Source organism: Labrus bergylta, chromosome 8 (assembly GCF_963930695.1).
Source record: "Labrus bergylta chromosome 8, fLabBer1.1, whole genome shotgun sequence".
Taxonomy (NCBI): domain Eukaryota; kingdom Metazoa; phylum Chordata; class Actinopteri; order Labriformes; family Labridae; genus Labrus; species Labrus bergylta.
Genome location: NC_089202.1, coordinates 10418274 through 10441285, shown reverse-complemented (window position 1 = coordinate 10441285; position 23012 = coordinate 10418274). Strand labels below are relative to the sequence as shown.

General features: G+C 41.9%; 1 protein-coding gene across 3 annotated transcripts in view; it reads left to right on the top strand.

The window, feature by feature from the left end:
- The first annotated feature begins 4007 nt into the window (after positions 1-4007).
- The window catches only part of nphs1 (NPHS1 adhesion molecule, nephrin), a 40554-nt gene continuing 21549 nt past the window's right edge, over positions 4008-23012 (top strand). The window contains exons 1-7 of one of the 3 annotated variants that reach the window (XM_065958356.1): positions 4008-4112; positions 5491-5524; positions 7473-7566; positions 10679-10873; positions 14132-14254; positions 19598-19720; positions 20456-20537. In XM_065958356.1, coding sequence (XP_065814428.1) covers positions 7503-7566; positions 10679-10873; positions 14132-14254; positions 19598-19720; positions 20456-20537 — 587 coding nt within the window. In that variant the 5' untranslated portion in view covers positions 4008-4112; positions 5491-5524; positions 7473-7502. Of the gene's footprint in view, positions 4113-5442; positions 5525-7472; positions 7567-10678; positions 10874-14131; positions 14255-19597; positions 19721-20455; positions 20538-23012 lie in introns of those variants that run through there. The other 2 variants (XM_065958358.1, XM_065958357.1) reach the window with 2 other exon arrangements.

Sequence of the window (23012 nt, the reverse complement as noted above, 5' to 3'; positions counted from 1 at the left end):
TCTGTTTTGACAAAGAGTTCCACTTTCTCTCAGAAGCCTGATACTTAGCTTTTGGCTTTTTTTGCCCTGATGTGATCACATGCACGTACAGCAACTTTAACACATTTCATTTTTCCTTCCATCTAAATGTTACCGCAATCCAATACAGCCATCAGTGAGATGTAATGCTTTTATTAGTACGATGAAGATGTTATCTCAGTAAATCTCCTCATGTGGTTCTTTACCAAGACAAAGATCAGTTTAAAACCTCATCAACAAGCCCTCGCTTGATTGGCTGACAGTGTTTGTATGCTGTTAACAGTGGAATCAACGTTGCAATATCAGTGAATTAACATGGTTATGTTGGAGCTTGTTAGGCAGCTGAGGTAAATGGGGGAGATTTGGGAAATAATCCCTCCCCAATCTGGACAACACAGCTGGTTGTCTCAAGCCCCTCCATCCATCCCAACACACACACGCATTCACATTTGCACACATATACACACAAACACACAAAAGCAGCTCGGAAGTCTATGTTGCTGCCAAAATGTACTGGGACACAGGGTTGGGGAGTGAAAGGGAATTGGAAAGAGTGTGTTCGTGTGTTTAATTGGGTTTTTCCAAATCCGTCTTTACCCTGAAACATGTCCCTCCACATGCTCCCGTATCGCTCGGTGTGCAGGTCACTCAAAGCAAAGAAACTTTAGTATATTTTTGTTCAAACCTGCCCTCTGTGAGACACGTTTCATGTCACTGTTCAGACTTCAACAGACTTGTGACGAACGCCTTGTTGAAGGGGATTAAACAACTATCTTTGCTGTCAGACTTTAGGAAGTCCTCTTATCTCTGTTTGCTCCCATTATTTTAGCAATGCTTGTAATTGTCCTTTCTGGTTTGTGGTGATGCATTCTCCCAATCTGCTGCTGCTGCTGCTGCTGCCTGTTAAATCTGCTGTGATGGTGTTGGTGGTGGACTTGGGAGCCAGATTGGCCTGAGTAAAAAAATAAAAAAAACATGTTGACCTTGTCTACAGATTTAGAACACAGAAGCATCACTGATATGGCAGCTGAACAGTGGCAGGCAACAGAAGCCAGGGTTCCAATCAGATCATCAGGTCAGACGGCTGTAGTTAATGCTCAGGCTCAGAGTGTGGATGCTTTACTCTCCAGCTCCAGCCACAGAGACAATTTTGCAGGTCTTCATTGGGGCCTTGAGAAGTCTTGAAAGGTTTATAGGCCATTTTTTCCATTTAACTAACCGCTTCATAAAAGCTGTGGGCGCTGAGCAAATTAGATCCTTCTCTTTTGGTGGGTTTGCATAGGGGTTACAGATTTTATTTATTTATTTTTATTACATGTTATTAATCCCAAGGGAAATTGCACTTTACACTCTGTTGTTGTGAGACATGCTTCATACACACATACACCCGAAAGCAGAGATAGGACCTATAGAAGTGCGTATGAACATGAATTTAAATTAGCATTCTTGCTAACTCGGACATGATACATGATGTACTTTTATACTGATGACAAAGAGACATTGAATATCACTGAAAGTATTGACCAGCCTATAGAATCTTATGTATGGTGACTGCCATGGGCAAACACTTTGGAGTAGCCTGAAAGATTTCCTTAAGGAGTACAACAAATACAAAAATACTCAAATCCAATTCAGGACAAACCCAAAAACATGCTGCAAATAAAGACTTAGGCCTGGAAAACCTATGTTGTGACAACTTGTCATAACTGGATAGAAAGGGATTTTCTGTTGATTTGTATTCTTGGATAATTTTGCTTTGAATTGTTTGTGTTGGTAGCGCTTTCATTGGGTGCATTTTTTAATGATTGTATGTGTTTTTTGAATGGGCAGCATTTCTTATCTTTCAAAATGAATCTGTCATGTTTTGCCCGTGTTGGCCAACATATTTAGTTACTGACTCCAAGCCTTCATATCCATTCTCTTATAGAACATGAGTGACGGCAGCGATACAAATGCTATGAAGTCTCCTACCTCATGCACCTTCAGAATAAATACTGTACAGATCAAAACACATGCATATACATTCAAAAATGTAGCGTGCAGTCTCAATCCATTCCTGTTTTCCCAAAATCAATCTCCTGGACATGACCCCATCTTTCCCTCTTCCACATATTGTGTTGCTTTCCACTGTGTTGCTTATTGCTTTCTTTGATTAATCTTCCTCCTTGCTTTCCATTCCGCACTGGTCTGAGTCAGTAGACTTCCTGTTGGTTTTCAAAACAACTCTTCATGTCAGCCTTCCTTCCTCCCTCCCTCCCATCTGCCCACCTTCCCCTGATCCTCCCTCTTATTCTATTCATCACTCTGCAGCCCATTTTACAGTATCTCTCTGTCTCCTTCCTCCATCCGTTTCTCTCGCTCCATTACCTTACCCGTTCGTGTCCCCTTCATCTCACCCTCTGCCTGTCCAGCCTTCCTGACATGAATTCTTTTCACCCTCTTTCCGTATTTCCCTCCTCTTTCCTGCATTCCTCCCCTCGCCATTCATCTTCAGGTCCTCTGTCCATCTCCCTCCCTCCCTCCCTCACCTCCTCTCTGTCAGGCCCCATCCCTCTCCCTCCTCTTCCTTCGTCTGGCAGCGGAGCGGCTCCACTCTTGCTGACAGTGCTATTTGTGTGAACTGAGTGCTGAGCTTCACAGCCCCCTCGCCTCCCATTGCCCCCCTCCTCCTCTCCCCTCTTCCCTCACAGCCTCTCCCTCTCTACCTCCACCTCCCTCCTTCCTTTCCTCCCGCCTCCCACCTACATACCCCTCCAGGCGGGGGAATTAACCTTCCAGCCCTGGGCTGCTGGGCTTAATGACTGTCTGTGGGGCCAGCCCCGACTACACAACCCAGCTGCTAACATCTGGGCCACACACACTTGCACTACCTGTACAAGCACACAAAGACACACAAATGCTACTAGCAGAACAGTTCTACACACAAAATGTCCTTGAATTCGTGTCACTATGAGTGTACCGTTTTCATTCCTCAGTCATCTTTATTTTCACTCTTTATTGCCTGCTGCACAAATGTACGAGATTCTGTCCATTACTTCAGTCATATAATTGCATTGGTGACCCATAGTGGGACAAAAGATGCAGCTGTATAATTGCATTTGTGTTTATACTGAGCAAATAGCCTGCACCTATGGTGCACGGCGAGCCACAGCACTATGTGTGCCGGACTATCAGCAGATCAAATGAAAAATACATGCACAGGGAAAATAAACGTGACCTTTAAGTCTGCTTGGTAGAGAAGCTTTCAATATGTTCCACTGAGCAAATTGTCGTATTCTCCAGCCACCATTCAGTTGGAAGTATATAATTGACAAAGAGGGACAGAGAGGAGAGATGCAATATTCAGGGGGAAAAAAATCAAATATTCCAGCGTGAAAGTGAATTCTTCGGCCTGTCTCTGTCTCTATCTCTGCAGCTGAGCAGATCACCCCAGGAGTATTCAGTATAGGAAATACAGTTATGGGGATACTCTTTACTCTATTCATAATGTATGAGCATAAATGTTACAAACTAGCGTCTGTGAAGACGTCCATGTTGCATCTGTGTCTTTGAGGGCTGCACTGCTCCTTCCAACCCAGCACAGTGAAATGCTAAATAATGGGATCCATGAATACTCCCCAGAAAGGCAGAATAGACGGAAAGAAACTGCAGGCATGTTCCTCTGCTCTTCGAGGCGCCTCACTGCAACTTTATTAAGCTTTTATTGTTATTTCATTCAAATCTGCTGAAACAAAGTTTTTAAACGGCCACTTTTTTTTGCAGTGTCGCTCTATTCGAAATTCTTATAATCTAAGTCAGCCATGACTGTTTTGTTGTTGTTTTGTTGTTGTTTTGTTGTTGTTTTTTCTCAGGTGACCCCCTTGTAACAGCTGCCACCAACACTTTTCATATTCTCACCTTCCCTCATTCTTCCGTCTTTGCTTCTTTCTCTCTCCCTCTCTTTATGTTTGTCTCTGTCTCAGACTAAGGAGTGAGAGAAAGGGGGAGTCCCATTGGCATTCTTTAACATCTCCGTTGCTGCACTTGTGTTCAGAGAGCCATCTGTAGATCAGGAAGACAAAAAGACGCTCCTGTGCCTCGGCGTCACTCAACAGGTAAGCACAGCTCTCTTTCCTCTCATGCAAATCCACACACCTATTCAAAGATTCCTGGCTTTTTCTCTTCTTCGGTTTTTTTTGTTTTTTTTTGAAAAGGAGATACCCCCTCTCTCTCTCTCTGTGTCTGTCTGCCTCACTCTCTTTCTCTGTGTGCGCACCCTAGGCAGGCAGATGTGCTTGAGTCGGTGGAGGTTGAAAGGAGGTTTTTTTGCCTCGATGTCTCTCAACTTTATCCTGAGGAGAGCAGGAGTGCGAGTGTGTGCAGCGAAGTCAGAGTAATCCAGTAAACTTGGAACACTTTGGAGCTGCAGAAGAGAGGAGACAAAGCACACAAACACCCACGCTGAGTTTCTCCGAGTGCCTTATATTTGAACCGGACATGTCACTGTCAAACTGCTGAACTGCACGACCAAGCTTAGACTGTATGATTAAGTCTCTCCTCCAGGCTGAGAGCTTTTCTGTCCAGCCTGGGTTTAATCAAAATGCTTAAAGAATATGATGTTTTAATGCTCAATCAATGATTGGGTGGTGATTAGATCCTGTTGATAATCTAATCTCCGTCTCTTAGAAAGCCTCTTTATCAGCATTTCAGTGTTAAAGCTGTAATGGCTCAAAACGCAGCTTCTGTAAGATCCAGTAATTGGACCCACAGGCAACTGGTGAGAATGGAAAGAAGTAAGCTTGGTATTAAGATGTAGGACCACATCTGAATTGGATGGCTGCACGGCAGTTGAAACTTCATTTTCTGCACATTGACTGATTTCACGGGGTTTCACGTTAAATTGGCCCTGGATTGAGCGTATTGAGTCGTTTGATGATGTTATGAAAGACGGCATTAAAAAATCTACCTGTTGGGGTCACGCTGAATGGTTCAGCTACCTCAAATGCCCTTGCGGGGAGAGTGGCAGCCTTGTCTGTGAAAGCGAATCAAATTTCAAATCAAACTTTCTCATTTGCATTTGTAAGGAGCTGGTAAAGAACAGGGTCACAAAAAAAAACCTGTGGCCATGAGTGCTGCTGTAGTAAGATATGGGTCTTTTGTACATTTGAAGACAAATTAAATCTCTTTTCAGCCTCCCCATTTATTTAATGTTACATTCTATTAACTGTTAAATGACGAATCTGTGTAATCTGCAAAAGCGCTACATTATCCCAGATTTTTCACTCAAAGAAAACAAACATTTTTGGTAAATCAACATCCATGTGATTGGCTGTTGGTGTAAAGCAATTAAGGCTGTTGTTTGACTAGGTAATGGGAATGTGGGAGGTCAGACAGGCGGTGTCTGCCTTCATTAAGGGCACAGATGAAAATGGTGACTCATGAGTCCAGCCACAACCTCTTGTGTGTTGACCAAACACTTCTCTTCCTCTTCAGGGAATACCTGCTGTTTGGACTCAAAATCCCAAAGGTGAGATGACATTCTTTTACCTTTTTTTTTTTTTTTTTGTGTTGATGTAGTGTAGATAAATGAAAGGAATCTGAAAGAATTACTGTGACTTCTTTAATGCATATGAAGAAAAAAATGTCTGCATAAGGCAGGCGGGCTTCAATGTCAGTCTTAGTGTAACCGATGTGAGGCTTTAAAGGAGACAGAGATAAAGAGAAGGAGATCACTTTTAACCTAAGTCAAGAATTTCTATTTATTGAAGAGGGGAGTAATTGCCCTTGTGTGTTCAAAGAGTATAGATGTTTTGAGAGTGGAAAAAAAAATAATTGCGTGAGTTAATTCTTATCAAAGCCTGTTGGAGTGCAACTAATCGACTGAGGGGAGATGCGTCAAATAGCTGTTGCATTCAGTTCATTTTGTCTATTCAGATGAGAAAATATTTAGTTTTCAATTAAATAAATCACTATTATTTGTTCCACTCCTGCAGCAGATAAATTGAAGTGATTACACACTGACTTGAAAATCCACAGAGGGCTCTTCCAGGTCAAATAAAAGAGAGTATTGGACGCAATGTGGCACAGAGCCACAGCACGGCCTACAGACTGAATCCCAGACTGTCCCTGAGATTGACTTATAACAAGAGTATAGCACTATCTCTATGGAGGATTACACGTTTATACTCCACTGTAACTTATCTGAACAAACAAATTCACATTGGTTATTGAGATTCATTTATTGTGACATTCTTATAAGACCATGTCTTTTAACACCTCAACAAGTCATAAGGCTTTTACACCCGAATATGAGGTCTTCTTCTCTACTGACTCTAATGTTCAGGAATAACTCACAGAATTGTTATCCCAAATAGAATATGCTACTTTCAGGAACTTTTCAAACTTGCACAAATCTCAGGGGAGCCCACTATATTGTCAAGTGTGCATAAGGCACCAACATTACAGTATCTAAAGTACAGAATGAGACGCTGTCAAAACACCTCTCTGCATGTCAATTGTTTTAAAAATATTTTGAATAAATGTCTGCTGTTTTGTTGTCTTTACCACGTAATAGTTTACAGTTTTCCATGAAGCCACTGGTTTCCATCCATTCAATTGGATTTTGGGAATGGACTCATTGAGACGTGGCTCTCTTTTGTTGAGGAAAATATATTTCTATTTCATGCTTTCTGACTGCTAGAGGCAGTTCTTAACACTGTATAATATCTGTCTCGTGGCCGCACAGGTAGAGTATTTAATATCAACAAAGTCACATGTGACATGAGAGACGTTCCTACAGAATCTTCTCGCCAAGACTCTGAGTGACAGAGAACACTAGCGGTCATCCACAATTCATAGAACCGGAGTTACATACGTAACTCTCGATTTGTAGTTTCTCAGGGTTTACAGGAGCTCATTCTCCTTCAGCTACTCCTAAATGATTGTAGTTAAGAAAAGACAGAAGAAAACAATAGTGTATTCATTACAACATGAAAGACAAAAAGTATCCCAAAAATGTAACATATGTGTCACAAAGCTACTCGGCCTGCTTTGTAAAATTGATTTAGTAAAGAAATACATTTAATATGCATTAAAGCATTTTAAAGTGACCTCTCTTGGGTTTTCATTGCATGCTAATAAACTAATGATGGACTGCTTAATCTACATACAGTATAATCTATATTGGTAGATTTATTGATTGGAAAATTCTGCTTTAATGGAGGTAATCATCTGCTTTTAAGAAGCTACTGAGCCTTTGAGATTGAATTCTTAAGTTCATGGTAAACATAATTTAAAACAAGAAAAACAAGCATATAAGACTTATTTTAATTTGATACTTCTTCTGTACTCCAGCATGAAGTCAAATGTCTATAAAAGCACATGCCCTCTGTAGTCATCATTTAGGTGACATTAGGTTTATTCTTTGTGTTTCTTTCACCGGGGTTTCCTTTTTTTTTGTTCTTTGCTTGTTCCAGGATTGTGGAAGGTCGGGTGTCAGCGGTGAAATGGACTTCTTGTCAGCATGGATTATGTCTCCTTCAACTCTACCCTTTCTGTGCCTCATCTGGAGTAAGAGAATCAAATGTCACAATGAAGCTATCTTTTCAGTAACTGTGCCCCGTTCAAGGCCCATCTGTGTTGTGTGGAACCTTGAGTTTATTGAAGCTTTATTTAAATGTTTACTATGACCTAACGGCTGCTTTTGTGTACCTGCACCATTCTCCTGTACCTGGCTCTTTCTCAAGTCCTAAAGGTTAACAAAGTAGCGTGTGATGTTAATGTGAGTCAGTTAAAATAACCTGGTTAATCTCATTACAACCTTTAAATCTTATACGAGGAGATCTTGTTTAACTGGGTGTACTGCAGCATCAATGAGCTAACTGTTGCATCTACTTATCTTCATCTACCAACCCCCCCCCACTTCAATCTTTCAGCGTCTGGGTATATCAGATGTTAGATAGCAAATCAAAGCTGTTAACAGAACCAAATATGAACAGTGTTTATGATAGGGGGAAAAACAGCTACATCTCTTCACTGTTTTATGTCGTTTAATATGTTCCCAGTGAACACAACCTAAGCTGCAAAGAAATATTTTCTTAAACCATTTATTCATGCTACCAGGGGAGTACAGTCCCAGGGTATAAGTGTTTGATGTAAATAATTTAATCCAAACACTGCCTCAAATGTTTTAAAGCCAATAGGGTTACTGCTCGTGACCATGGTGCCTTTTTACCACCAGGTTGTTGTTTGGCTGTTTACTTCAAGGTAAATCTTTCCAGTGTAAGCGGTATGATGCTGTGCGTTATCCTTGACAGCATATTTCCCTCCTATTTTTTTCCCTCTGGCATCAGATTTAAAAAAATGAACAACACCGAGATCTTTTCAATTCTGCTCCTGAATAATTCACTGGCTTTAATCCTAGAATGAAATTAGAGGAATATAGTGGACAAAATTAGTCGACATTTAATCATTTGTGTTTCTTCTTAATGACCGAAGAAGATGTTTCTTTAAACAAGCTGACATGAACCAGTACCTTTAAATAACCCAGGTTCATAAGTGTGCCAGCTAATGCTACTGTTAATAATGAATGTAAGAGTGAGGCTTCACAATCATTGCATACGAATGTTATGTCGACGTCCACTCTTGAATAAAGAATGGAAATCACTGTGACAGGTCGTAGCAGAGAGGCATGCAGGTGTGATTAATGACATTAATTAATGATGGCTGTGTTCCATTTTGGTGTTGCAGACTTGCACCTTGATATTGTGTATGCTTGCTTACCTTACTGGCTAACTGGGGCACTGAAATGGAACGTAGCAGTCATTGGTGTTCTTACTTAAACTTGTGCAATAAAAAGTCTGCACTGAAATCAGTCAGTTTGTTCAAATATTCATGCTGACTGCCTTTCCTCAAAGCAGTAGAAATGTATATTTTCATTTCATCTGTTGGTGAAATGATTGTCATGTGAAAGGATATGATCCAAGTGATAAACTCACAGGAAACAACCACCTGTCTCCAGAAACTATCTGACTTTTACTGGCCAAAAACCAGGAATATATACGAGTTATGAGTGGCAAAAGGAAGGATGATTCAGCAGTATGAGGCATTGACATCATCATTTAGCAGCCTTACTGAGCGAGGAGGGTGGTGAAAAGGGAGCACAAGCAGGAAGCAACAAAAACCTGAGTTTTAAAAAGTACTCTCTCTGGGGCGCTGGTGGACTAACGGTTAGTTTGCTCGCCCATGTACAGAGGCTGTAGTCCTCGAGGCGGGCGGTACAGGTTAGAGTCCAGCCTGTGGATCCTTTCCCCCATGTCATTCCCTACTCTCTCTGTCCCTGATTTCCGACTTTATCCACTATCCTATCTCGACAATAAAGGCATGAATCTTTAAAAAGCAATATGTTCTCTCAGTCATGCTAAAATGAAGGCCTATAGAAGCACAAGTTGTAATTAAGTCAATAAACAGACTCATTAACAGCTATACATTAATATATAATTCTGCAAACATTAGCAAACCCTGTTAGCTTTTAACATAAAACCCCTGGATGTAAAAAAAATGTGAGGGTTTGATTCTTGCTTGTATAAGCATGTTGTAGTAGGAAGCGTGTGTTATTCATTTAAAGGTTACATACTCTCTTTTTTAGGACACTAAAGCCTATCACTGGATATTTATATGGTGTTCTTTTTTATTTTCTTATCTCACAATCCTACATTTCAGCAGCCCCCCGTAGATCACTGTTGGGTATTCATTTATGTAAACTGTATGCAAATGTGCTCCTGTGTTTGGTTGTTTGTATGCATCCACTGTAATGGCCAATCTTGCCCTTCATTTTTGACGTGAGGTGACTGGTTCAGCCTTGATCTGAGAGCTCTGCCTCTCACTCATGTTGTCAGGCGCAACAGAGCATGCACTTCACAAACAACTTGGTCATTGCTTCAATGAAGGTCAAGATTCAAACAGCCGAGTGGAGTCAGCCAGGCTTCTCTGTGGGGCATTGTTTAAACAAGATCCTCACTTAGATATTAGGCTTTAATTGGAGTATGCAGTTGGTTGCATTTGGCTCCTTGAACTGAATTTATTCATAAACCCCCATGTATAATAATCATATAATCCTAGCCCCAATATTAGAGGCTCAGGGGTGGTCTGCTGTAAGGTTACCTTTCTGAGTCAAGTGCACCGCACCACAGAATGTCACCTAGAGCCTGGTTAAAGCATGGCCGACCCCACCTATGAAAAACAAGGGGGATTAAAGTGATAATCATTACTCTTCCCAGGAGGAATTAGCTGGTGGGACATCGACATTGAAGAAAAACCGCAGGTGAACGAGGTCTCTGATACCCCATGTTTTTTCCTCCTCCCAATACCCTATCTGCAAGGCAGAGGGGGGGATTTAATTCGCAGTAATTACTTTATTGACTCATTTTCAGGGCCGTATCACTACAGCTTCCCATCAATAAAACATATGCCAGGATGAATAATGTGGCCAGACTCCATGGGGTGCCCTCTCAGACCAAAGACCACAAGACTGTTTCCCTGTGGTGTATGTTTATGTCATGCTCCCACTACTCCCTTTTAATTCCTCTGCAGACATACTCATCTCTTGTTCCCCCCCCCCCAAACGCTTTACATTTGATCCCTTGACACCCTTCTCACTCCTCTTCTCCCGTTATATCTCCAGGCACGCAGGCCCAGCAGGCCTTCAGGTCTGAGCCCCGGAACCTGACCGTGCGGATGGGAGCCACAGCTGTGCTGAGGTGTGAGGTGCTGCGGGCCTCAGGGACTGTGCAGTGGGTGAAAGATGGCCTCCTCCTGGGACCTCAGAGAAGCCTGCCAGGCTTTCCACGCTACAGCATGATTGGAAACCCCAAGAGAGGTAAACAGTGACACTCATGGAATAAGGTCTGTGGCCACCTGGGTTTTGATGGAACTTTTGAAGCAAAATAAATAAACACGTTTGATACAATTATCACAAAAAAACATTCTTCAGAATGTATCTTCATAACTTGCCCTATAGTAGAGTTAGAATTGCTTTTATGGGTTTAGCAGAGAATAAAAAAATCACTAAAATATGATCGATCAGAGTGAGAGTGTAGATCATAAAACACTGGCATAATGACAGTTTAACCAGTAATTGAGCTTAAACATGCTGAAAGAATTTAAAAGGACAAAGGAGAATGTTATGAGACATAATTATGTTCTGCTAACAAAAGATTTTACCTATAGATTTCTTTATTTTCCTCAGACATATAGGCCATATGGTTAACAGTAATTACAGAGTGCTGGTGTCACTTCGGGAAATGTTGAATATACAGCATGTCGGCTACTCTAAAAGTAAATGAGATGATGTTGATGCTATGACTTCAAAGTGCTGTAATAAAGCAACACAGGCAGTTCGAGAATCTTATGGCACACACATTCTCTCCATAGAGGGAGCATCTGGGACAGACGAGGTGATGTGATCGTCAACACCCTCACACATAACCCCCCCCCCCTGCTGTCACTCACATGTTAAGAAGATAAAAAAAAAAGATATTAAAGCAACAGAGTGTCAGCAAATCAGTGAAATGTGGCAGGGAATAAAGTGTGTTGCAGAATCTGCACCACAGTCTATAAAAAGTAATAGCCAATTAGAAGGCAATCCCGTGTAAGGGAAGAGCATCTGTTCCTGATCAGCCTTCTACGAGACAAGCCGCTTTTCACTGTTGCACAGTGTGGGAGACCACCAGCAACACATTAACCCCTCAAAGATGCAAAGATGCCCACACAGTGTGCATGCTAGCTTATGCCCGGTGTTTACATAAAACTTTGGAAAACAACACAGTGAAATGTTGTTTGTCAGCTGATAAGTTGTCAGTGAGCAAATAAAATTTCATGAAGCATGAGAGCAGATCAAAGGTTAATAAAACCTTTTTACATGAACAACAAAATAAAAATATATACAGCATATGCATGAACAGAAGGGAAACAAACGCACACAAGCTGCCAAGCCCTGAAACATGCACTCATGAATAAAGTACCCATCAGTACAGGTACACTTTACTGGGAGAAGAAATTGCAGACCGCACACTGATGTATGCAATCACTTTACACTGCACAAAAAGAGCAAAATCATTTAAGATGACTCTTGACTGCACTTGATACTCCACCACTTTTCACTGATTGTAACCATCAGCAATGCTTAAAAAAAGGGAGATTTCACTCATTCACACAAAACACAGGGGAGTCAGGCGCTGATTCCAGCAGGTATTTATAGTCACCTCATCAGTTTACCCGACAAAGAGCGATACAAAAACATGTAGGTGACAAGCAATTGTGTGCGACAATGTGAATTGTAAAGACACACAGACAATTGAATAAAACGGCTTTGTTCAAGGCACACAACATTAAGCCAGTGTTTATTTATTTTCAGTGATTGGTCCTCGATGTGTTGTTTAATTTAGATCATGGAATGCAGCCAGTTAATCAAGTAAAATGAACACTTTGGTCACATTACTACACATCCTCTGAAAGTGTTGAATAAAGTGAATATCAACTGACTAATAAAACATTCTAAAAAATGTAATCCATAATTGTCCATAAGTATTGAAGAAAAGCTTCCTGTTCGTGTTATGATATCTTTGCAAATGAGGTTATCTATTTGAATGAATCTATGAAACATGATAAAGACCTGTCAGTAGGTTGACACCTGTCTTCACATTGTGAAGATAATTCTATTCTTAATATGAAGCCTGTAGAGCATTCCTTGTGCTTTGAATCACTTTGTACCAGCTGTAATAAGGTAGCTCTGTACACAACACTTTAAGGATTTCTGAATGGGTGCTTGACCTTGTCAACAGTCTCAAACTGTGGAAACAACTTCTCTGACATGCCTCCAGTTTTATTATCGTTTTTATTTTAGATCAACAAGGAGGACCTAATGTTCATATTAGTGGCTAACGGAAACATTGTAAAACATTGTCCAAGAATCTGCACCAATTATTATTCTCTCCATTTGTCTCAAACTTCGCCTAATAACAATGTGCATTTTCAGCACTTAGACCAATACAAAAATGCAGATTCACAGAGAGGACAACATACTGTGCCTAATTGCTATATAGATGTACTCTATATCTCAACATTTGGAAGGCCCTTGCTGAAATAAATACACAGTAATGGACAAAGAGGCAAATCATGAAGCAGCCATCCACCATCTCCCCTACCATAAATACACACTCTCTGCAGCTTGATTGCACTATTTGTGAGTAATTTCAGGAAAGAGGAATATGATTAATAACTTCAATGTCTCTCTCTCTCTCTGCACTCAATGATAACTTAGATGTGAAAATTGCTTCTGGTTGGTGTTAATTATCTTGCCAGCTTAGTTGACACGTGCATTTTTAGGCCTGGGTGCTTGTCAGACCAAGATACTATTTTGCACATGTTAGTAGGCTGTGAGCCAGAGAATCAGGAGCTCGAGAACCAACACTGAACATCATCTAATCCCCATAGGTTATGGCAGTGCATCAAACAAATCACGGCCCTGTTGGCATGCCAGACTATCAGAAGAGAGATAGAGAGGGAAGGACTGTGTCTGGCGTCAATTAATAGACAGTTTATTCAGTCTGTGTTGTGAATCTGGGATTGGATTTCATTTACCGTACAGGAAATTCATTCTGAAACAAAATGTCTCTGCAAGGGCGATAGACAACCACTTGCATGTCAATGAAAATGCCTGCAGCAGGAGGTTCTCAGCAAGTGAGATGTTTTCATTTTACACAAATACAAAAATAGTCCATTTATCATCAAATCAAACAGCCAAACACCAGAACTAGAGAATATTACCTTGTTGAATTGAAATGCCAGAATGTCATTGTACAAATTGCTTTTATTGTTAATTTTTCTATTTCCCAAGTTGAAAATTGCCTCTAAATCAGACACTCTAAAATCAACAAAGGAGAAATAGAGCCTGCAGGAGGTACTTATCGATACACATGCAACAACTCAGAACAGAGAGAGTTTTAATAAGTGGGCTGTAAGGAAAAATTAAAACCTTCTTCTTGATAATTACTCAGAAGTATTTACTGAGCACATCTCACTATAATGACATAATGTGTATCAAAAACAATTACAACTCTTGCTCTCTTTACTCCAGGGCAGAATCACCTTCAGATCGAAAAGGCTCAACTGGAAGATGAAGCCTTCTATGAATGTCAAGCAGGACAATCGGAAAGCAGTCTGGCCATCATTTCCAACACGGCCTTGGTCAACGTGTTAAGTGAGCAAAACCCCACAGTTTGCAAACAGAGGGGATGAAGGAGCTTTCAATAAAGTTAAATAAAGTTAAAAAAATGAACAACCTCAGTACTCCTGTAACATACACAACCTTTTGACCGGTAATCAGCATATAAAGAGCTGTTACATATTCATTTCTATTGATAAAAAAACTGTCATTTGCTTAAGATGACGTATTTGCATCCGAAAGCGCCAACACTTCAATTTCGAAACTAAATTTAAAGAGTCCTAGTTACGGTTGAGCTAAGCGCTTTCCTTCAAGCCCAAATCACATTTGAATCAAGTGTGAAGCATGAAGAAAGTCCCAATTTTTCCAACTTTTCAAACAAAATGTATTTCTTATGTCGTCCCTACATGTTCCAATAGGTCTGTGGCTTTAACCAGCAGCTGCACAATATAAAGTATAAGCAGAGCTTGGATTCCCTGGCAGCCTCAGGGTGATCCATGTCTCTCCCTTGCACAGGAATATATTATAACACAAGTGATTGAAAAGTTCTTACTCAGACATGCTGGAATAGATGTAATTGTGCGACTACATTAGACCACCTGTTGTCACTCTGTTGCACTGGCTATCTCTCTCTCTCTCCCTGTCCCTCTTCCTTGTGGGAGCAAGCCCATATGTGGCAAGGAAAGGACTCTAAAGAACCTTTCTTCTCCAGGCGCACTTCAACAACCCCCCCTCCTGTCTCTCTCTCTCTATTCCTCGCTTTAAGGCTTTCTCTTTGGTGACCATGGAGAGGGGAGGTTGCCGTGGCGATCCTTGCGGCCAGACTCCTCTGGGAAGAGAGCAGGTTTTTCTGACATCAATGAGGCAGTGGGAGGGATGGCGGGCGGTGTGGGATGGGAGGAAGCACAGACCACTGACGTCTCCCTTTTATTGGCTATGTTCTCCTCTGTGCTGCAGCAGCCTCATGTCCTACAGCAGGCCTACACCTGCAGCCACAGCAGGCTCGACTCCCACATTTATTACCTCTTCAATGCCAACAGCATGTGCGCCCACATACACAAAGTCAACACAATTGCTTCTGGCTTTGTTGAAAAGGTCAAAATGTGTGGGAATTCTGCTCGTGTTGCATCAGGGGTTGCTGGTATTTGTATTTGCTGTGACTGAAACCAACTGCTGCCCCATGTTCCTGACATGCTCAGATCCGAATCCTCTTAGCCGGTGTGTTTGTTCAGTATCTTGGGAACACTTCCCAGCTGTTGTCTGTTGAAGACGGACAGTTGCAGGTGTACTGTTGCAAAGGGCAGCAAAGAGTGGAAGCCGCTGACTTAAAAAGCACTCCACAGCCTTGGTCCTAAAGGGTCATTTGTTCCAGTCCACCAACCCAACTGATTTAAAATATGTGACTAATCCGGGCTTTATAACGAGCTGATGAATTCAATCTTCTGTTAGTGCTGATCTGGGAATGGAAACCGTGCATCCTTTTGAAGAGTACTGCCTCTGATGAGTTCCCTGCGGACTTCTCCATCACTGAACTACAGCTCCCAGGGCCCCACACCCCCCCTGGCCACTCAACCATGGATGTAGCCCATCAAGCCCTGCATCAAATCAAAACACCATAAAACTCTTTATGAGGAGATGCGGCAGGGGGAGAGGGGAGGTATGTGAAAACAAAACAGAGATTGCTGGTCAAATAATTGGATTCTCAGGTCAGAGGGAGTGCTATCATGACCGGCTAATTCAAGATGGATCACCACAGGCAGGGAGTAACAGGGATGGAGGCACAAAATGTCAATAAGCCCCATCCATGGGCTTACAAAGAGATGTTTTCAAGACATTTCCATTGGTGCTACATAACTCCTGTGTGTTTTTGCCTTCCTGCAGAGCTTAGATAGGGGATTACTGCAATAGGCAGATCAAGTGGCAGTGAGTAATCCATGACAATAACAACCTCTACTCTCTCTGCTGGAGCCCCCCTCCTCTGCCTAAAACTTACTCCGCACTGTGCCCGTCACATACCTGACACATCCTGTGTCTCGGTTTATACCATTAGCCTTAGCATTTAATCCTATTAATGAACAACTCTCTCCCTCACCGCAGTGCGTGCCCGTACAGATGCCCCCTGCTAATGTTCAAAACAGTCATCTGATGTGTTCTGGTTTTAGACTGCGTTACTCATTCAGTCGGGTCTTACAGAGGTAGGTATGTGCGCGCCTGTGCCTATGTGTGTAAGCTTATTACCAGCATTGGTTGGAGGTTAGAGGACATTTTAGGAAACAGAGCTCTGGTGAGGTTTTTTTGCGGTAGCTAATGAGTTTAGCACTTGAAGAGTATATAATGAGCCTTCATTTTGTGATTCCCTGTTATGAATAATGGAACAACTTATAAATGGGGGCACAAGCAACATAGAACACGGCGACTTTCTTCATCTTCATTCAGCAAAAGTTCTGACAGTTGCCCGAGCTACAACCCCCATCCGAGGACAATGTGTTATATACAGTAGTAAGACAGCGTGTGTATAACAGTGCCACACAGTGCCAGACCAGTATGACAGTATCAGTGAGTTAACAAAGGAGGCTCGGCTAAATAGTAAAAGGAGACACTAAAGGGACAAATTAAATAGTCTTTCTCTTCATAAATAGGAATGTATCTGTTATATAATGGACCCCCCAAAAAAAGGAGAAACAGTAGTAATGGGTCAGGGAGGAGTATTTGTGTGTTGGCAGGTTAGGGTGTGAGGGTGAGGGAGGGGGTGTTGCGCCACTTCTCCCCCAGGGCAGAGGAGACGCAGGCGGGAAGAGGGAGACAAAGAGGAAGGGAGAGCTGACAAAAAAAAAACTCTTTTAGAGGCTTTCATCGCCAGAGATCACACACCTGAGACCTGCAATGTGTGTCTCTCTGTGTGTGTGTGTGTGTGTGTGTGTGTGTGTGTGTGTGTGTGAGGGAGCGTGTCAGTTTTTTATGCACATCTGAGTGTAAAAATACATCCCTGTGCATGCTCATGTGCCTATTTTGGACTCTCGCTTATCTCTTTCTTCCATAGATAAAACTGATAAGTCTGTCTGCTGTTGAGAAGTCTGATCTTCTGGTCTGTTTAATTTCTTAATTCGTCATAATAAGCTTTTTAGAGACTATCATATCCTCTGGGCCTTTTGCAATCATTTCCAGAGAGTCAGCTTGGTATCACATGTTGGACTGCACACACACTGGCGCTTGTTTTTGAGAGTGAAGCGAGATGAATGTAGCCTGTCTGCACATTCACTCACTCGCCTGTGTGTTTGTGCGTGCAAATCTGCACGCACTGTATAGACTTGAGTTTATCTCAGGGTGTTTGCGAGCAAAGGAGAAAAAGCGAGTGTGTGCATCTGTATGTGAATGAGAGAGAAAGCGAGATAGGTGGAAAGAGCTGCTTATGCATATTGATGTGTGTCTGCTAATCTGCTTCTTATCTGTTTTATCCATCCATCCATCTGTATTTGTCTAATGAATCGAATTTTGCGGCTCACTGTTTCACGAATGAACGGCAGGAGCGAGTCCTTGCATGCTTGTCTGTTTTGTGTTCATATACAGTATGTTCCTAATAAGAGAGATAGGGCTACAAATGAGAGGGAAACGGAGAGAGATAGAAGGCAAAATGAAAAAATCCGACAGCCAAGTAGACAAAGGAGGGGCAGAAAGAGTTAATTAAGGGAACGGCTTGTTTGCTGTCTGTTCCTTGCTCTGAGTGCATGTCTAGTAAATTGAATAGAATGTGTGTTTCCGTTGTTGTCCGCTTGTGCTATCACATTTGTACAAATGTGTGTGTGCGTCTAAGTTCATCCTGAGCGGGCTGATTGGGTCACATGGTTTTCAGATGTGATGGATGGCAGGTTGTAATTCCCAGTCTGAGATGTAACACACCTTCCCCCGCACTTCTGCAGTTTAACTGCAGTGGTCAAGAAGGATGGCGCAGTGGGGAGAGAGGGCTGCTAGAGAGGGATGATGGAGTGAACGAGAGATAAAAGGAACAGGCCAGCATGAGCGAGCGAGGGAAAAATTAGATACCTGCCTGCCTCATTTGCGAACATATCATTATTCTTATTTTAGGATTTGTTAGGCTGCCAGACGCTCCCCAAGCACAACAAGTGGTGCGTCTCTGTGAGTCGTGCGGGCCCAAGTAGATTGAGAGTGCCGGGGCTGTCAATAGATGCATGGCCCAGTCATCTTCTCAGGGAAGAGTGGGGGGAAAAAAACAAACAAATGCATCTCATTATTGCAGCGCGCGCCTCTGCAGTGCTCTGGGTAACCCATCACAGTCCACACAGATTCAATTGCTTCTTTTAAATCAGTTTGAAGCTGCAGCCACATCTCATCTGTCTCAATAGAAGACTGGAGCCAATGGGCGACTCTGCACACAGCAATAGCTCCTCCTAGTGGTCGGGGATTGTTTGTTTTGTGCCAAAGAGATGGAGAGGAGCTGTATGGCTGGCTGCTTTGGCTGCTTGTGGTCCAGCTGTTTACCCAAACATTAGCGGATTTATCTCAGAATTCAGCAGCAGCTATCTTGGTGCCCCTGCTCCCTTCTGCAGCTTGTCTCACACTCACTTTCAATTCTTGCCAGATCTCTTTTCTTCTGTGCCAGTCTTTCATGTCTTCCTCCACATGTAACCATCTCGCAAACATGTATCCATCCTGTTCTTTCCAGCTCCCCGTTCTGTATCTGTGCTCAGGCAGCCTTTGCACTTGATCTTTGATGAAAGACAAACAACCTGAACGGTAACCATAGTTTCTGATTCTTTGGGCTCACTCACTTGCTGAAGGCTGGCACAATACACGACCAGGTTTCTGTAGTTTGTGTGTACATGATTGAACCGACAGTCTACGTAAAGAGTGGTTCAGAAATCTCTTTGATGATTAGTTGGTGACAGATTTCTCCAGTTACTGCCAAACAGTTTCAAGTCCCTTGTGTTTTTTTTCCTGGAATTCCTATTTATGGTCAGATAAAAGGATTGTGGAGTAGAACAGTGGAGAAGTGAAGACGGCTTTGATCAGTCCAGAAAGCACATATTTAGCTTGGGGCTGATCTGAGAAGAAAAGTGTTTGGTGTTTGCTATGATAGATTAGCACTGGATCGGTTTCATCACTATTTCATCCCTGAATTCTCTTCTTGTCCACAATTTGTATTCTAACTCAACAGAACATCAAACCTCACTGTTGTAAATCACTCAAACGCTGACAGCATGACGTTCCAGTCACTCCCAAATCTTACAGGGGCCTATTATCATATCATTGCATAAACTAATATCCATCTGTGAGAGAGACTGCTTCCACTAACCCAAAATTAGTTTGATGAATATGAGAGGTGATTAATCTGAAACGTGAGCTGTTTCTTTTATTCCTCAGTTCCTCCTTCCAGGCCATATTTTGAGGTGGACATGGCAACACCTTGGGTGGCAGGCAAAAAGTACACTTTCACCTGTATAGCGCCTGACGCAAAGCCTGCAGCTGAAATCACACTTTATAAAGGTGAGTCACCCTTCACGTGTACACAATGTGACAGAGATGGTCAGCCTGACAGAATAGATACAAAGGGCAACAGACCTTTCTGAAATCCCACATCCTGGGCTCTCCATAGGTCAAAACCTGAATATTTAAACATGAAAACATTGCCGAGGATGAAATGAAAGTTCAGTAAAGATTGCTTGTTTCATAGTCTTCGAGCAGCAGATTTGAAATGAGCAGACTCTGTGTGGGAGGAAATAGCCTGAGCATTTGAATTTCCAATTTCCACCGACTTTACAATTGCGTGTACTGTGAATGCATCACAAGTTCCAAGTTGTTTACAAAAACAAACTGCAATTTCCTCATTTCCCGTTTTTTTTTGCCTTGTGCCGACCAGTCACACCTATTATACTGTATGTTTGTGAAGTAGAGAAGAGGAGATGTTGTACTCTTTGTCCTGGTGTCAGTTTGTCTTCAGGTTTGAGATATACAGAATACGCTTGTTAAAATGTGCATCTTTATTTTGTTGAGCAAGTCGTGATTTTGTTGTGGTGGTACGTTATCTCAGCACTGATTTGATATCATTTGAAAAGTAGCTGTAGAAGAAGGACACAACCAAACATAGACATATTTATCGTATTCCTGTATTTACCATTCCATGTCAGAATAACGCTGATGTTATTGTTTCACCTGTACACATTTACACTTTGTATTCTCCCTTTTTTTTTTTTGGTGCCTTCCCCCCATTGTGTCTTTCAGATGGAGTCAAGCTGACAGGTGCAGAGTCGTTCACTGTGTCTGGCTCAAAGGATAAGCTCCTGAACACGCATGCTGAAGTAACGTATGTGTTCGCCCGCCTGCCAGACTCATTCTCCTCACCCAACCAGCTCAATCTCTCCAAGTCTGTCTTTGTTACTTGTTTCCCTTGTTTTCACCCCACTCTTATTTTCTCCCTCTGTCTTGGTGAGCACAATGAATTTCGGCACACAGCGAACTGTTACTTGGCACTGTGCGATTGAATTAGCTTCTGTCAAATGCACAAAATTACATTCCAGTAGCGAGACCGATCGGATCCTCGCCGGTTTGCCAGGTGCCTATATATTAAACAGGGCCATAGATTACTTTAATCCTGCTTGTCTCCACTGTGTCAAAGATAATAACCCCTTGTCATATCCTGAGATAACACTGGTACTGAGGAGCTGCAACATTGTTCAGCTCTATTGCAGAGCAGCCAAGGTCTTAAGCAATATTGATGCTTCTTCCTCATATTCACACTGAGCGTACACAGCAGTGGGCCGTGTGTGATTGTAACGGTTGACATTGTGCTGTAATTTGATATAGAAGACAAACTGAAAGGCTCAGAATAAATTTACTACATTGCAGGGACTAGTGGATCTTTCTATGATCATTATGTAGAGCTTTTCTTGAATTATTGTCAAATGGCCCATGCAAGTGACCTGACACAGTGATGGAGGGCAATTAGATACATTTGCTCAAGTACTGTATGAGCAAGAAATTCACGTTCTTGTCTTGATATCCCCTGTAAAGAGTATTTTTTTAACGCTTACCAACTTCCTCAACAGACTCAGCCTGGTGACTTTATACGACCTACAATAGCAATATTCTTTTAATGCCTCACAGTGTGCTGCTTTATTGAGCCTTTATTTACATTTTCCAAGGCAAAGTTTCACAGTGAGTGGTAGGTTAGCTTTATAAAGGAAAGCATTAGAAGGTTATTCTTTAGAGAACTCTACAAATGTATGTGCAGGACTAGATGAACAAAGAAACAAGATTCAGGACCTTGACCACAGGGTCCAATAAAAACAACACAAATGAAAGTACCGGTACTATATACTTCAACTCAACTAGGCTACTTTTACACTACATTTTTCATTCAGCTACATTAGCTTCTATTATTTCAAATTAAATTGGGTTTTAAGGTTTTGAAGGTTCCCCTTTAAAAAGACTAATTGTCTATTATGTGTTCCTGCTCTCATTGCAAATCGCTATAAGCTGTTTGCACTTCCACAAAGGACACGCTCCAATATTCTTGATGTTTATTGTAAAAAAAACTGTTCAAGGACTAGAGCAGGGGTGGGCAACTGGCGGCCCAGGGGTCACATGCGGCCCCCATCAACCCTCAATGTGGCCCTCAGGTCAATTTTTTACATATCAATTAATTGGAAACATGAAGAAAACATGACAAAATCTGCTATGAAATAATGAAAACCAGAAGTATGTCCATAATAATATTTGATCACTGGTATATGTTGAGTTATATTTGAGACATAATTGACTGTAATCGTTTTTGTATTCTACAATTTGGCCCCCTGGCAGTGAGAGTTAAATGAATGTGCTGTGACCGAAGTTGCCCATCCCTGGACTAGAGGGTAAGTCAAAAAATATGCTATTGATCTTTATGGCAGTGCAGTAGCAGCTAGCCTGAATTGTCTTTAAAGTAGTTGAAGTTAAGATCAATATGATTAGATCGTAGCGGTGGTTGACGTGTAGCTGGAGTTAGCTAGCAGCAGCTTAGAGTTAGCTTAGCCGGAGCTACAGGTTAGCCTTAGAGAGGTGACAGAAGAATTGGGAATACCACTCTCTGACTTAATTCTATGGTGTAATAATGACAATCCAACTTGACAGATTTTAGTATGAATTTGCTACTCGTACTAAAACAGTAAAACAGTGAAGAGAAGGGAAGTCTGTGGGCTACAGTAAGAGAAGCATGTTACATGTGTCACTCTCTTTGTGTATATCACAACTTAAAATAGGCAGACATCTCCTTTTGGAACTTTACGCAATTACAATTTTAACAAATTCAACAGATTCTTTCCAAGCCCAACACAGTTTCGGCAGATGGCCATTCAACATGAGTCTGTTTTTTTTCCAAATTTCTACCACTTAAAGGAAGTTTTTCCTTGCCAATGTAACAGGCATTACGTCTTAAGACATTCATTTTGTTTCCTCAACAGCGCAATATTGCCTTAAAGCGTTGCGAAATTGCAAGAGCGCACAGCACAAAGGTACAGAGGTAGCTCCACATACACACACAGTCAGACATGTACATACACAGCGTTGCACTCCCCTGCTGGCTCCTCTGATCCCGTCTCGCCCCTGTGACGATTCTGTTGCTACCTCTGCAGACGGTACAGAGGGATCACTTCGTCCCCCCATTAAGACTCCACGACATTTATATTGAAGGCAGAACATCATTTGGACATAAGTATCACACCTTGAAACGGCAGTCGGCTAGTGAGGCTTTATCCAGGAAAATGAAAACTGAGGCCTTCATGTAATACATTGCCTTGTCGGA